The sequence below is a fragment of the Symphalangus syndactylus genome, chromosome 9 (assembly GCF_028878055.3).
Source record: "Symphalangus syndactylus isolate Jambi chromosome 9, NHGRI_mSymSyn1-v2.1_pri, whole genome shotgun sequence".
NCBI classification, from domain to species: Eukaryota; Metazoa; Chordata; class Mammalia; order Primates; family Hylobatidae; genus Symphalangus; species Symphalangus syndactylus.
In genome coordinates, this window is record NC_072431.2 from 120339930 (window position 1) to 120353806 (window position 13877).

The 13877-nt window shown below is 38.5% G+C and overlaps 1 protein-coding gene across 14 annotated transcripts in view; it reads right to left on the reverse strand.

Moving 5' to 3' along the window:
- Positions 1 to 2410: 2410 nt before the first annotated feature.
- The window catches only part of DENND4C (DENN domain containing 4C), a 144901-nt gene continuing 133434 nt past the window's right edge, over positions 2411 to 13877 (reverse strand). For all 14 annotated transcript variants that reach the window (XM_055294131.2, XM_055294128.2, XM_055294127.2 and 11 more), the window contains 3 exons: positions 6534 to 6684; positions 4707 to 4771; positions 2411 to 4490 (listed from right to left, as the gene is read on the reverse strand). In XM_055294131.2, the coding sequence (XP_055150106.1) occupies positions 4354 to 4490; positions 4707 to 4771; positions 6534 to 6684 (353 nt within the window). In that variant the 3' untranslated portion in view covers positions 2411 to 4353. The remainder of the gene's footprint in view (positions 4491 to 4706; positions 4772 to 6533; positions 6685 to 13877) is intronic.

Sequence of the window (13877 nt, forward strand, 5' to 3'; positions counted from 1 at the left end):
TGATAGAAAACTACATAAAGAGAGGGAAAGTTAGGTCATAGAAAATGGGGATATGTATATATGGTAATCCAATGGTGGATAAAATCAGACCTACTGTGTGGTAGTGGAAGACAAGGTCAATGTACAGGGGCTCCTTTTGGGGGATGGGTGGCACAGGAAGGGATTCTGAGCATAAGACATCTGCCTCTTCAGAATGGCATGGAACTTAGGGGAAATGATGGGACTATTAATCTTTTTTAAGCACTATACACATGAAAATTGACCTTGTGAAGAGGAACATGTCTTCTTTTTTAAAAGGTAACTTTTAAGGCATAGTTTTAGTGGCTGCCATCTTAAAACAAAGGCTTTTAAACCATTTCAAATTGCTTTAACAAAGCTTTTCAACTCCAGTGAATTGTTAGGCTGTTTCACACACTGAAAAGGAAGTGACTAAAAACATTCTTGGATCAGTGAAAAATGCACAAAGTATATATTTTTTTCTAATAAATAGTTTCTATGCTAACTAGCCTATTCTGCCAACATTAGGATCTTTAGAAGAAGACACATTAGGCTTTAAGGTTGAAGTAATGCAAGCTCTTTGTTGGCACTACTGTAATAGCTTTACAGAGCAGAATTCTAAATGTTAAATGTACATGTGAATCACCTAGGGATCTGGTTAAGGCGTAGATAGTGATTGAGGAGTGGGGACCCACATTTTTACATTACTAAAAAGCTCCCAGGTGTGAGGCCAGTTAATGCCAGTCCCTCGACACCTACTAAGATTCTTTATTCCTCTTACTACATGGTGTTAAAAAGCTACATAACATGAAAAGAAAAGAATCTTAGCTGGCAATTAATAATAGTATGCAGAACTTAAAAGGCAAAGGGGATAGCCAGGTGGGGAGGGCAAGGCAGCTGGATCACCTGAGGTCAGGAGTTCGAGACCAGCCTGGCCAACATGGTGAAACCCCATCTACTAAAATACAAGACAATTAGCCACTGGCGCCTGTAATCCCAGCTACTTGGAAGGCTGAGGCAGGAGAATCGCTTGAACCAGGGAGGTTGAGGTTTCAGTGAGCCAGGATCACACTTTTTTTTTTTTTTTTTATCTTTGAGATGGAGTGTCAGTCTTGACGTCCAGGCTTGAGTGCAATGGCAAGATCTCAGCTCACTACAACCTCCGCCGCCTGGGTTCAAGCGAGTCTCCTTCCTCAGCCTCCCAAATAGCTGGGATTATAGGCATGCGCCACCACACCCAGCTAATTTTTGTATTTTTAGTAGAGTCAGGGTTTCACCATGTTGCTCAGGCTGGTATCAAACTGGCCTCAGGTGATCCACCCACCTCGGCCTCCCAAAATGCTGGGATTACAGGCGTGAGCCATCGCGCCTGGCCGATCACACTGTTGTACTCCAGCCAGGGCGGCAGAGCAAGACTCCATCTCAAAAAAAAAAAAAAAAGCAAAGAGGAGAAATTTAGCATTTTGCCCAAAGCTAAAAGGACTGAAACAACCACAGAGAGGAACTTAAAAGCCACAAAGTGAGTCCAGTGTATGCTCCAAAGTTTTGTATTAACCAGTTCTTGTTTGATCATGATGCACAAAACATGAGAACCGCCCTGCTTTCTGAAAATTGAGTGCAGCCACAAAATAAGGACAGTCTGTTTCTCCTTAGACATTTTTTTTTTCTTTGACACAGGGTTTCACTCCTATGCCCTGGATGGTGAGCAGTGGTATGGCTCACTGCAGCCTTGACCTCCTGGGGACTACAGGTGTGCACTGCGGCTAGTTTTTGTACTTTTTGTAGAGTTGTGCTATGTTACTCAGGCTACTCTTGAACTGGGCTCAAGTGATCCGCCTGCCTTGGCATCCCAAAGTGTTGGGATTACTACAGGCGTGAGCCACCATACCCAGTTCTCCAGAGACACAGGCAAGTCATTCTGACGTGTCATTAACTATGCAGGTTGTGATCAACCTATACAATTCATTCGTTGGAAGAAAAAAACATCGCCATCAAACCCCAAACCAATATAAGGTACTGCTAAGTAATCTGGACTAATTTGAAAGATTGCTTTTAGAAGTTATCAGGATTAAAGTTGCATACAGTGCTACAAGTCATTCCAGGTACTTCTAAATCTTTCCATAGTATTGTTTTTGTCTTACAAATTTTTAGTGGTACCCTCTCTGTGGTGGGTATTGGAAAAAGCCTTTAAAAATTTGTAACAAGAAATCAGTCCCAATATCTAAATGGCAGCAGCAGACTAAAGTTTTCAAGGTAGAGATCTTTACATATTTTTTTTAATGGGAAGCGCTTCAGTAAGTGAAAATTTAGTTCAAGTTACGAAGACTCCAGTGAAGAAATGGAAAAAACAAAATATTGGAATTCTAAAGATTACAGATTTCAGGAGGCTTAATATAACAGAAAACAACAAACAAGAATTTTTCATTTTATTCAACCTTAGTTTTTATATGCAAGGTGATTCCAAACTTCTGTTGGGTCAGTAAGTGTTAAGTATTAAAACTAGTACCAAGTCTTGAGTTGCAAAAATATATACTCTCAGACAGTGCAAAAGATCCATTTTGAAGGTAATGAAAATTGTACATAATTTCTGACAAGTTGTTTCATTTAGCATTTTCACAATAAATTCACACTAGAATTCTGCATAGGTCAGATTAACCCTGAAATGTTGAAAGACTGGTACAATAACTATAATTTGTAAATGGTTACATCAGGTAGAAGGGAGTTAGGTTGTTACTGTACCATATGGAAGTAATTTTACTGTGACAACTCATTTAGTTATCTGCATAATTACTGTAAACACACACAAAACCACTGGCTTTTTAAACCATGCAGAGTTAAGGCAAACTTACTGTTACTAAGGGATATTTTTAATTAAAGGCATGATAAATGTCAAAGTGAGGCATGTGAGATCATGATTTTCTTAAACCTACTGGCAACAAGTTTAATAAATTTACAGTTTTAAGACAATTGATTCAACCTAAAAACACAGTATTTACAAATGCACATTTTTACTCACAAGCATACAAATCTATTATACAAGAATAAAACTGTGTGCAGTGCAAGTTTATCCCACAGGTTTTAAAAAGCGATCAATACCAACAATGTATGTGCCTGAAAAAAGATTTCATGTTCAGTGACATACACTTTAGCATTTTCAGCATGTTCCAATGAATTTCATAGATTATTAGGCAGCTGATTTAATTTCATTTTAACTCTCTGATGATTGATTCATTTGTTCCCATTTTAAAACTATTGCAAATTAACATATTGGGAAGAGGATGGAAGTAACTGGATAATCAAGATAAAACCCATTAAGCAAGATAATACATAATATGAAAGGTGTATTATGTTGGTACAAAAATAATTGCGGTTTTTGCCATTAATAGTGGCAAAAACCACAATTACTTTTGTGCCAACCTAATACATTAAAGTTAGGGAAGGCAGCTATCATCAGATTTTCAGGTAATTTTAAGATTAATGACTACAGACAAGTTTACTAGTAGTCATTTATTTAATAGTCAATGAGACCCCTTTCAGAAAATTGTATTGCAACATGCAATCTATTTTAATAAATATACACTTAAAATATGGCTGTATATACACATACCTACACAGCCCTACACATATACACACTTACACAAATATGTTGCTCTTTTTTTTTTTTTTTTTTTTTTGAGACAGTCTCTGTCACCCAAACTGGAGTTGCAGTGGCGTGATCTCCGTTCACTGTAGCCTCTGCCTCGGTTCAAGCGATTCTCCTGCCTCAGCCTGAGTAGCTGGGACTACAGTGGTGCGCCTGACTAATTTTTGTATTTTTAGTAGAGACAGGGTCTCACCATGTTGGCCAGGCTGGTCTCGAACTCCTGGCCTCAAGTGATCCACCCACCTTGCTCAGCCTCCCAAAGTGCTGGGATTACAGGCCTGAGCCACCGTGCCCGGCAATGTTGCTTTTATAATTGAGATATTTCATTTGTTTTGGGGGTTAGGCAAATTTAATTTGCCATTCCTCAAACTCAGTAACTTCAAATATAAACAATGCCTAGAATGAATATGGTTCCTCATTATTTCTATCAAACTACTACAAATACTGAAGAATCCCAAAGTAGTTTTCCACAGAGGCAGAAAAGCAGTTCAGGAGTTGAAAATCTTCAATGTTAATAAGCCCTGGGACATTTAAATGGCATTTCATATTTCAAGATGATGCAATATGAATCATAATTCATTATATATTGTCCCCAAGAGTTACTTCAATTCCGTATTCACCAGTTCTTACGATTTGGAAAACAAACCCTTGAATGTTTCCAGATTAAATCTAATCCCCAAGGCTTGTGTGTCAAAATTCTAGTGAATCTCTATTTAAATGAGAGGTGCTCCAAAACACTTCCTGCACCACTCGACACTGGCACTTGGTGGAGCATCAATTTTCTGCAACTTTTCAAGAATCTCTGAAGACAGACTATTGTATGCAATTCCATATTCATTGTCAAATGCCTCTGAAAGAAATTTTCAAAAATGAAGTTGTAATTTGTTAAGAAAGACAATAGCTGTTCATTTCAAATTGGTATTGAGTCAAATTATATGTATCTGAACTACATATTTAGAAGTAGAAATCTTTTAAGTCTTTTATACATACTGGCTACATTTTTAAAAATTACTTTTGAAAATAAAATATAAAACTTCCTTTCATAATCTTTTATTAACCAACTTACCAATATCAATATTCTCTCTTCCTAGAGACACTAATGATAAGAAGAGGATTTCTCTGTATAAACTCCTATAAAACAAATATGTTTTAAAAGTTAATGGGCAAATAGCATAAAAACACAGATGTCTTTTTTTAATGGTGAAGACATTAAGTTCTGTCATCTAGTTAACAGTAATATACCTATGTCAATGTCCTGGTTTTAATATTACATGACAGTTAGTTATATGAGGTGTCACATTTGGAGGAAGCTGCGTGAGGCTACATTGAATTCTGTACCATTTTTGTAACTTCCTGCAGGTTTCTATTCCAAATTAAAGTTAAAACATAGTTAATGGGCATAAAGCTTCACACTACTAACAATTAAAAATGGCTTAACTTTATTACATTTCAACAATACATAACTGTTTTAACTCTAATTTCTAATTAAAATTTACAAAAGCAGAGTCTTCTCTCATCTTTTGTCACTTGACAAAGTAACAGATTAATTTCTAAGTAAGTTAGGGGTCTAAAACCCTTGACACAAACAATGTAAAAGGTGGTGTGGTCTCTTTACTATTTAACCCAGTAGCAAAGGACAGTTCACCTTTATTTGGTTTGTGAGCATTAAAATGTCACAAATGAAACACTAAAAGTGAGCTTCATGACTCAGTTGTTAAAGATGAGAGGAAAACTTAAGAAATGCACTGATGTACAGAGAAAAAAAATAGGAGGTAATGCTGATTCTAGTGACACTTCGTATCGCTTTCTTTAGAAGCTTCAGAAGCCATAATATGACATTTCTAATATTACATTCCTGTCCTTAAACTACAGATGCTTGAAGCAAGCTACTCATATTACAGACTGTGAAGAAGGTCATCTCTACCTCAACTATTGATAGTAAAAATGGATCCATCCATTTTCATTATCAATTCTTGCCCTGTCACTTCTGAGATTATCTTCAAAGATGCCATGACCTAAGAAACTTGAAGAGGACCGTGGAAACATTGGTAATATTTGATATACGCGATTACGCACACTTTTCTGAAGCTTCTACTGCAAAATTCACTTATGCTGAGGAGGGGATGAGTACCAATCTGAGCATATTAGCAGACAATAGTGACAGGAGCACAGCTCCATATCCTTTGTAGTTCACTGTCTATCCCTTTCCTAAATTGTTGCTACTCCTATTCCCATATTCTCTTATGTCCAACAAAAGAAAAGATGTGCGGATATCACAGGCTCTGAATAAGTGGTACATACGTTTATCAATGTTAATAAATAAAATTATAGGTTTCCAGCAAACAGCAGTGATGTTTCCAAAAGACAGTACATTTTAGATCAATGAATGATCTTCTTAAAACGTAATCTATTTCTACTCTTTTTTTTTTGAGACAGGGTTTTGCTCTTGTCACCCAGGTGGCAGTGCAGCAGTGTGATCACAGCTGACTGTAACCTTGACCTCCTGGGCTCAAGAAATCCTCCTGTCTTACCCTCTCAAGTAGCTGAGGTCACAGGCACATACCACCCCTGCCAAATTATTTTTTGTAGAGATGGGGTCTTGCTATGTTGTCAGTCCAGTCTCAAACTCCTGAGCTCAAGCAATCCTCCTGCTTTGGCCACCCAAAGTGCTGGGATTACAGGTGTGAGCCACCATGCCAAGCCCCCAGACACTTTTATTATGCGTTCGTGTTCAAGTAGGAATGCATATATCTGTGTAGCACTTAAAACAATCAGATGTTTTGCAATGAGTATGTATTTCTTTGATAACTAGAGATATTTTTTTAAAGTAAGATAATTTTTTAAAAACATGAAATGACTGAGTGGTGGCAAGCAAAAAATACTGGATTATTACCTTTGTCTTTTCATGCCTGGCTTCATTTGCTGTGAAAGTAGGTTGATGGGTTTAAGAACATTATTGTGCTGAATACTCTGCCTGATGGTTTCTACTAAAGTGCTTGTTTCTTGTTGTTCCTCTGACAGGAGAGATGATTTCTTTTCAGAATCTAACAATAAGAACACAGTAAGTTTTTTTCCAATTATTACTATTATTATTTTTTTTTTTGAGACAACATCTCACTCTGTTACCCAGGCTGGAGTGCAGTGGTGTGATCATGGCTCACTGCAACCTTCATCTCCCAGGCTCAAGTGATCCTCCCACCTCAATCTCCCAAATAGCTGGGACTACAGATGTATGCCACCAGGCCCAGCTAATTTTTGTATTCTTTGTAGAGACAGGGTCTCACCAGGTTGCCCAGGTTGGTCTCAAACTCCTGGGCTCAAGCAATCTGCCTCCCAAAGTGCTGGGGTTACAGGCGTGAGCCACTGTGCCCGGTTCCAATTATTTAAAAAGTTTTTTTTTTCCAGAGTTGTGGCATTTTCTCCTTGCTTAACCAATATCACCTCCCCACTACTAGTAAAATTATGTGGCAATGTGCCCAACTAAAAAATATTTTCCCTGCTTGCTCTCTTCAAACAGGCAGACCTGTCACTCTGCCTTTCTCTTCTAATATATGGTGGCTTACTGCCTGAGGCTGGGATGTGATAGCTTGTACTCCAGCAGCCATAAAAACAGGTGCAACAGAAGGAATCTGGATCCCTGATGACAGAGGAGTTGTCTAGCAGTACTAGACTGTCTACTACATAACTTTTTTTCTTTTTTTAAAAATGTACTTACTTAATTTTTGGAGACAGGATCTCATTCTGTTGCCAAGGCTGGAGTGCAGTGGCTGATTGTTGTAACCTTCAACTCCTGGGCTCAAGCAATCCTCCCTGCTCAGCCTCCCAAATAGCTACGACTACAGGCATGCACCATCACAATTGGCTAATTTATTTTATTTTTGTAGAGATAGGGTCTTGCTATGTTGCCCAGACTAGTCTTGAACTCGGCCTCAAGCGGTCCTCCTGCCTCAGCCTTCCAAATCACTGGAATTACAAGCATGAGCCAACCATGTCTGGCCTTATTTTTAATCAGTAAGTAAAAATTGTATTTACTTATGGTGTACAACATGTGTAATTCATAACTTTTTAGACAGTTTTTCACTCCGTCACCCAGGCTGGAATGAAGTGGTGCAATCACAACTCACTGCAGCCTTGACTTCCTGGGCTCAAGCAATCCTCTTGCTTTGGCCTCAAGTAGCTGAGACTACAGGGGCATGCCACTACATCTAGCTAATTTTTTATTTTTATTTTTTGTAGAGATGGGCTCCCACTATGTTGCCCAGCCTGGTCTCAAACTCCTGGTCCCAAGTGATCCTCCCACCTTGGCCTCCAAAAGTGCTAGCCTGATTTGCCTAGTCTAATAACTTCATATAAGAGAATAATCTTTACCTGTTTCAGCCTCTGTTATTTTCTGTTAAATATAGCAGAGTCTAGTGCTAATTAGAAGGACCGTAATTCGGCTGGGTGTAGTGGCTCATGCCTGTAATCCCAGCACTTTGGGAGGCTGAGGTGGGCGGATTATCTTTTTCATTATACATTTCATTATATTGTATTGTATAACACCGCCCCTAAATAAAGACAACTGGTAATAGTTCATTTGTGTTAAACCAAAAAAAAAAAAAAAAAAAAAATAGCAAAGTCCTCTGTTATGATAACAACAGGAAATACTGGCTGCTATGAGTTTTCATCCTAGGTCTTCCACCTGCTAAATGACAGACTTTGAATAGTGTTAATCTTCACACTATGCTGTAATTTCACAATTATTGAGATAAGTCTCAAACCAAACATTACACCCATTTAAGTACACAATTCAATGGTTTTTAGTATATTCATGAAGTTGTGCAACCATCATCACTATCAATTTTAGAACATGTTCATATCCCAGAAAGAAACCCCACCTCAACCCCTTAGCCCTAGGCAACCACTAATCTACTTTCTGTCTCTATACATTTGCCTATTCTGAATATTTCATATAAATGGAATAATACAATCTATGCTCCTTCATAACTGGTTTCTCTTCTAGAATGGTTTCAAGATTCATCTGTGTTGTACATGTATCAGTACTTCACTGCTTTCTGCTGCCAAATGAAATTCCATTGTATGGATATACCATACTTTATTTATCAATTCATAATTTTTTTTTTCTTGTTTTTGAGATGGAGTCTCGCTCTGTTGCCCAGGCTGGAGTGCAGCAGCACAATCTCAGCTCACTGCAACCTCTGCCTCCCTGGGTTCAAGTGATTCTCCTGCCTCATCCTCCCAAGTAGCTGGGACTACAGGCATGTGCCACCACACCCAGCTAATTTTTGTATTTTTTAGTAGAGACGGGGTTTCACCATGTTGGCCAGGTTGGTCTCAAACTCCTGACCTCAAGTCATCTGCCAGCCTCAGCCTCCCAAAGTGCTGGGATTACAGGCGTGTGCCACTGCGCTCAGCCCTCAATTCATAGATTGATGGACATTTGTTTCTGTATTTTTGGCTATTATACAAATGCTATTATGAACATTCATGTGCAAGTTTTCATGTGGACATCATTTCTCTTAGGTATATATGTGAGTGCAACTGCTGTCATATGGTAACTCATATGGTTTGCCATTTTGAGGAGCTGTGAAACTGTTTTCCAAAGGAGCTGCACAATTTTATATTCTAATTGACAGTGTCTGAGGGTTCCACTTTCTCCACATCTTCACTAACTCGATATTTTTTTTTTTGATTATAGCCATCCTACTAAGTATGAAGTGGTATTTCCTTGTGGTTTTCATTTGCATATCCTTGATAGCTAGTGCTATTGAGCATTTTTCATGTACTTTTGGCCATTTGAACATTTTATTTGAAGAACTACTGATTTACAGCCTTTGCTTATTTTAAAAATGGGTTGCCTTTTTCTTACTGAGTTGTAAGAGTACTTTACATAGTCTGGGTACAAATCCTTTTTAAGATATGATTTGCAAATATTTCCTCCTAATCTGTCGATTGACCTTTCACTTTTTTGATGGTTTAAATTTCAGAAGTTTTTTCTTTTGACTAAATCCAACTTATCTACTTTTTCTTGATTGTGCTTTTGTTGCTTTTTTTGAAGGCCTTGCCTAACTAACACAGAGTCATGAAGATTTATTCCTATGTTTTCTTCTAAGTGCTTTATAGTTTTAGCTCTTACATTTAGGTCTATGATCCATTTTTAGTTCATTTCTATGTATGATTTGAGAAAGTATCCAATTTCATTCTTTTTATTATTGCTAGCCTGTTGTCCCAGCACATGTGTTGAAAAGACTATTTTTTGAGACGGAGTCTCGCTCTGTCGCCCAGGCTGGAGTGCAGTGACGCAATCTCGGCTCACTGCAAGCTCCGCCTCCTGGGTTCACGCCATCTCCTGCCTCAGCCTCCTGAGTAGCTGGGACTACAGGCGCCCGCCACCACGCCCGGCTAATTTTTTTGTATTTTTTTAGTAGAGATGGGGTTTCACTGTGTTAGCCAGGATGGTCTCCATCCTGACCTCGTGATCTGCCTGCCTCGGCCTCCCAAAATGCTGGGATTACAGGCGTGAGCCACTGCACCCGGCCAAAAAGACTATTCTTTACCTATTAAATGGCCTTCACACTGAAAGGTAACTGACCATACATACATGTGAGGGTTTATTTCTGGAACTTCAGCTCTATTCCATCGATCTATGTCTCTTTTTACACCAGTATTTTACTTTCTTGATTACTGTAGCTTTGCAGTAAGTTTTCAAATTGAGAACTGTGAGTCCTATAACTCTGTTATTTTTCAAGATTGTTTTGGTGATTCTAAGTCCCTTGAACATCCATATGAATTTCAAGATTCACTTGTCAATTTACGTAAAGAAGCTACCTAAAATTCTGATAGGGATTGCATTCAATCTGTAGATCAATTTAGGACTAATTCCGTCTTAATATTAACTTTTCCAGTCCATAAACATGGGATTTCTTTCCATTTACTTATTCTTTAATTTCTTTCAACAATTATTTAAGTCTTTGGAGTGTAAGTTTTGCATTTCTTTGGTTCAATTTATCCTATTTTGTTCTAATGCTATTATAAATAAAATTCTTTTCTTAGTTTCATTTTGAATTATTTGTTCAAAGATATAGAAATAGTTGATTTCTCTATATTGATCTTATAGCCTGGAACCTTGCTGAACTTATGCAGTTCTAATATGGTATGTGTGTATAATAATATGTTGGGTGTGTGTCTATTCCTTAGAATTTTCTGTATATTATATATAGAGAACAAATAAATATCATTTATCATATAATCTGCAAATACAGATACACTTACTTTTTTCCTTTCCAGTTTGGATGCCTTTTTTGTTCTTGACTAATTACTCTAGCTAGAACCTCTGCTAGAATAGTAAATAAAAATGGCAAAAGTGAGCATCCTTGTTTTACTCTTGTACTTAGTGAGAAAGTATGTTAAGAGTATGGTATCAACCGTAGATTTTCATAGATGCCCATTACCAGGCGGAGGAAGATCTTCTCTATTCCCAGCTTGATGAGTGTTTTAAACAAAGGGTGATGGATTTTGCCAAATGATTTGGCTGTGCCTACTAAGATGATCATGTGAATTTTGTCCTTTACTCTATTGATAGATATAGTGTATTACACAATTGATTTTCAAATGTTAAACCACAATTGCATGCTTGAGATAAATTCCACTTTGTCATGGTGTAAAATCATTTTTATATATTGCTGGATTTGATCTGCTAGTATTTTATTCAAGATTTTTATGTCTATATTCCTAAATGATACTGATTTTTAATTTTCTTATGCTGTCATTGGTCTTTGTATCAGGGTAATAATGGCCTTCTCACCAAAATCTCCACTATTTTTGAGAGTGCTCTCAGGCTTAAACTTCTCCACACTCTGTTCCAAATAAAATAATTTGCTTTAGGGAAAATTTCACAGCTCTCTATTCTTATGACCTGCCTCTCCCCCTGGGCAAAATTTCTTTTTTTTTTTTTTACTTTTCTTTTTTTTTTTTGAGACAGAGTCTCACTCTGTCACCCAGGCTGGAGTGCAGTGGCATGATCTCGGCTCACTGCAACTTCCGCCTCCCAGGCCTCCGATTCTCCTGTCTCAGCCTCCCAACTAGCTGGGATTACAAGTGCCCACCACCACACCTGGCTAATTTTTTTGTATTTTTAGTAGAGGCAGGGTTTTATCATGTTGGCCAGGCTGATCTCAAACTCCTGACCTCAGGTGATCCACCTGAGGCGTGAGCCATCGTGCCCAGCCCCTGGGCAAAATTTCTAAGCCACTGCTCTAGAGCTGGGGCTGGGAACAGTGGCCCTTCTTTTAGAGTGACATTCCTGCTTTATGAGCAGGGTGCTAGATAGAGACATGACCCTGTCTCAAAAGAAAAAAAAAAATCCTACAGTAAGTATCCTTGTGTAAACAGCTAGCTGTGTACTGTATTTCTATAGAACAGAGTTCTCTAACTGCAATTCCTGAGTTTAAAGGGTATCCACATATGAAATCTACATGTTTGCCATATTGTTCTCCAGAAATGCATCATTTTACACATCTAAGTGTATGAAAGTGTTCCCCAAACATCTTCAACAATCTTTAAATTTTTTTTAAACAATCTTCATCTTTAAAGTTTTTTGCCAACCTGACAGTTACAAGTTTATGTTTTCCTTTTTTTTTTTTTTTAACAGACAGGAAGGCAGGGAAATCTCACTTTGTCACCCAGGCTGGAGTACACTGGTGCAATCATAGCTAACTGCTGCCTAGAACTCCTGGGCTCAAGGGATTCTCCTGCCTTGGACTCCCAAAGTGTTGTGGTTACAGGCGTGAGCCACCACGCCGGCCACATTTTCCTTTTTTTCTTTTTTGAGATAGAGTCTTGCTGCGATGTCCAGGCTGGAGTGCAATGGCGCAATCTCGGCTCATTGTAACCTCTGCTTCCCGGGGTCAACCAATTCTCCTGCCTCAGCCTCCCGAGTAGCTGGGATTACAGGTGTGCCCACTAATTTTTTTTGTATTTTTAGTAGAGATGGGGTTTCACCATATTGGCTAGGCTGGTCTTGAACTCCTGACCTCAAGTGATCCACCTGCCCTGACCTCCCAAAGTGCTGGGATTACAAGCATGAGCCAGCGCGCCAGACCTACATTTTGCTTTTTTAAAATATAAAGTTATATTTCACTTAATACTAGTATGACTGAGCTTTTAAAATATGTTTATATTACAGACTGAATTGTGTCACCCCCAAATTCATATGTTGAGGCCCTAATTGCCAATGTGACTCTATTTGGAGATAAGGCCTTTAAAGAAATAATTAAGGTTACATGAGGACATAAGAGTGGGGCAATAATGTTTTTTTAATTTTTTTTTTTTTGAGATGGAGTCTTGCTCTGTTGCCCAGGCTGGAGTGCAGTGGAGCCATCTCAGCTCACTGCAAACTCCGCCTCCTGGGTTCAAGCAATTGTCTGCCTTAGCCTCCTGAGCAGCTGGAACTACAGGCGCCCACCACCACACCCAGCTAAATTTTGTATTTTTAGTAGAGATGGCCAAGACCATCTTGGCCAGGCTGGTCTTGAACTCCTGACCTCGTGATCCACCCGCCCTCGGCCTCCCAAAGTGCTGGGATTATAGGTGTGAGCCACCGCACCTGGCCAAGTGGGGCCCTAACCTAATAGGGCTGATGTCTTTATAAGAAAAGGAGACACCAGCAATGTGTGCATGTGCATGCAAACACTCAGAGAAAAGGTTATGTGAGGGTACAGCAAGAAGGCAGCCATCTACAGGCCAAAGAGAGGCCTCAGAAGAAACCAAACCTGCTGATCCCTTTCTAGATTTTAGACTTCCAGCCTCCAGAACTGTGAGAAAATAAATTTCTGTTGTTAAAGCCACCCAGTCTGTGGTATTTTATTATGGCAGCCCTAGCAAACTAATACAGTTTGAAAGCCGCTTAATGTTTTTAATATGAATTACCTATTAATATCATTTGGTCATTTATCTACTGAATTGTATTTTTCTTATTGACTCATAAGGCTTTTGAATACATGAATAATCACCCTTTAAACACCTTGTAAAAATATATTCTAAAAGATTAAAAATGAAGCCAGAACCCTTAAGACCAGTCAGTAACCATCAATACAACTGAACTTATGATCCTATACCAATACATCTAAATTACTCTTCTGCTATACAGAATTTACTCTCAAAATATCCAACCAAATTTTTACTTGATAGAAAAACCACCGAAAAAATTACTCAGCTCAGTTGAGACCCGTCACAGTTA